Here is a 2352-nt window from a genome sequence, read left to right on the forward strand (position 1 = left end):
TTTTTATCAAGTTTTAAGATTTGTTTAACGCGACATCACCCAAACTTAATCAATGGGTGACGATTTGATTGTAACTACTATTAAAACGTTAAACACGAGTCAAGGGTATTTATTTCAGTTTGATATCTCAAAATAGATGGTTGAACAGAAGTTGTAGCGGAAGGCATCGTGTCCAGATTATTTAAATCATTTTCAAAAAATTCAAAAATATTAACCGGTGTCTTAATATTAATATGTTTCGTAATAATAGAAGTTTTCGATTTCTTAATTTTGTACTATACGACACACACTTCTGGAAATAGTACCATTTATGGATAACCTAGAAAATATTTATTATGACATAGCCGACTCTGGTGGTTATGTTGGTATCCAGGGATTATATCGCTCAGCTAAAGAGAAGGGTCTAAAAGTGACGTTAAAAAACGTAGAGGAATTTTTGAAAAAGCAAGACGCCTATACTCTACATAAAAATACTAGGTGGCGATATAAAAGAAATAAGACAATAGCGTACGGTATAGACGATCAATGGCAAGCCGACCTCATTGACCTCCAGAAACTTTCCAAACAAAACAAAGGCTATCGATATATACTTGCTTGTATAGATATTTTTAGTAAACACGCTTTCGTTGAACCGGTGAAAGGTAAGAAAGCTGGTACTAGAGTACAGGCATTGAAGAAGATTCTGGATGGTGAAAGAATACCAAGGAGAATACAGAGTGATCACGGCAATGAGTTTGTGTGTAAAGCCGTTCAAGCCGAGTTAAAGTCACGGGGAATTGAGTTTTTCGCGACAAACTCGGAAGAAAAGGCCAGCATTGTCGAGCGGTTTATTAGATCGTTTAAATCAAGGATGTGTCGATACTTTACGGCGAAAAATACTTATACGTACGTCGATGTACTTCCCAAATTAGTTAGGGCTTATAATAACAGTTATCATCCTTTAATTAAATGTAAACCCATCGATGTAACTCCTCAAAATTCCAAAATAATTTGGAAGAACTTATATGGAGATATTGACTTTAGTCCTCCGGTAAAATATGATTTTGAAATTAGAGATATTGTCAGAATAAGCAAAAACAAAGTACTATTCGAGAAAGGATACGTTCCAAAGTTTTCGGAAGAATTATTTCGAGTAATTTAAAGGATATCGAGACAGCCACCGGTATATAAACTGGAGGCGTTAATTTCGGAACCCATTTTGGGAATTTTTTTCAAAGAGGAAGTACAAAAGCTAGGACAAGATCTCCAGACTTACGCCTTCAAAATTGAAAAACTGCTAAAAAAGAGAACGAAAGCTGATAATACCGTAGAATTACTGGTTCAATGGAGTGTATACGGACCTCAATTTGACAGTTTGGTCCAGGAAATCGACTTACAATGAGTTTCTATATCACTTTACCATCCGATTCATCGACAAAATACTTTCCCAACAATACTACGAGTAAATTTAGGACGTATCTTCCAGAAGTAGTAAAACTTAATGGCCCTTACGAAGTTGGATTGACGGAAATAAGTTATCCAAGAACCTGGAATAATGTGAGGGGAGAAAGATCTATAAGAATTTGGTCCACTGACGCTAAAACTATGGAAAGGGTAGTTGTTATTCCTAAAGGCAGTTTCTTATCAATTTGAGATCTACTCGGAATGTTGTTGTTCAATGATAGCACAATCAAATTCACGTATACAGCTAGTTTAAAATGCGTATCCGTTTTCATGGACTATAATTACACGATAAATATACTTGGTGATATGGCGGTTATGATGAGATTCACGCTTGACTCAAATGAAGATTACGTAATTACGGAATCCATGATGGCGCCTTATATCGTGGATTTGGATGCTGGCTTACATTCTTTGTTTGTTTACTCTGACGTAGTTACAAATACGAGTGTAGGGGATAGTAAAGTCCCTCTTTGGAGAATAATCAGAGTGAAAGGTAAAGACGGAGAAACTGTCGATGTGGAATTTGCTCGACCTCATTATCTGCCTGTAGCTTCTTCGGACATACAAACTATAGAAATTAACGTTATGAATGAACTGGAAAACCCTAACAATTCGAACGAGGGAAGGTGAACGTTACTCTACACTTCAGACCGCGGAGGACCTGGCTCACCTTATAATAATACGAGCTGTAACGGGTAACTTTCAGTTCAGTGAACAGCGGCGACCCTATTACATTTCCGCCCTAAGCGATTATGAGAACTACTATTTAAACCAGGTTGGTTTCGGATCCATGCCTGTTTATCGGGGTGTTCCTGTGCAAAGAGGGTATAGACTAGGGAACATACTGGCTTCGGCCTTACGGAGTGCCATGCCCCTTTTTAAACATGGTGCTCAGTTTCTTGGAAGAAA

At 37.4% G+C, this 2352-nt stretch overlaps 1 protein-coding gene across 1 annotated transcript; it reads left to right on the top strand.

Annotated features, from left to right (window-relative positions):
• Positions 1-310: 310 nt before the first annotated feature.
• Positions 311-1381, top strand: LOC149666703 (uncharacterized). The gene is made up of 2 exons (XM_089841613.1): positions 311-1081; positions 1157-1381. The coding sequence occupies exons 1-2, from the start codon at positions 311-313 to the stop codon at positions 1379-1381; spliced, it is 996 nt and encodes a 331-aa protein (XP_089697739.1).
• The last annotated feature ends 971 nt before the right edge of the window (positions 1382-2352 follow it).

This window comes from Phalangium opilio, unplaced genomic scaffold (assembly GCF_054372755.1).
Source record: "Phalangium opilio isolate 3A_F unplaced genomic scaffold, DU_Popi_V2 ptg000060l_1, whole genome shotgun sequence".
In the NCBI taxonomy this organism is placed as follows: Eukaryota; Metazoa; Arthropoda; class Arachnida; order Opiliones; family Phalangiidae; genus Phalangium; species Phalangium opilio.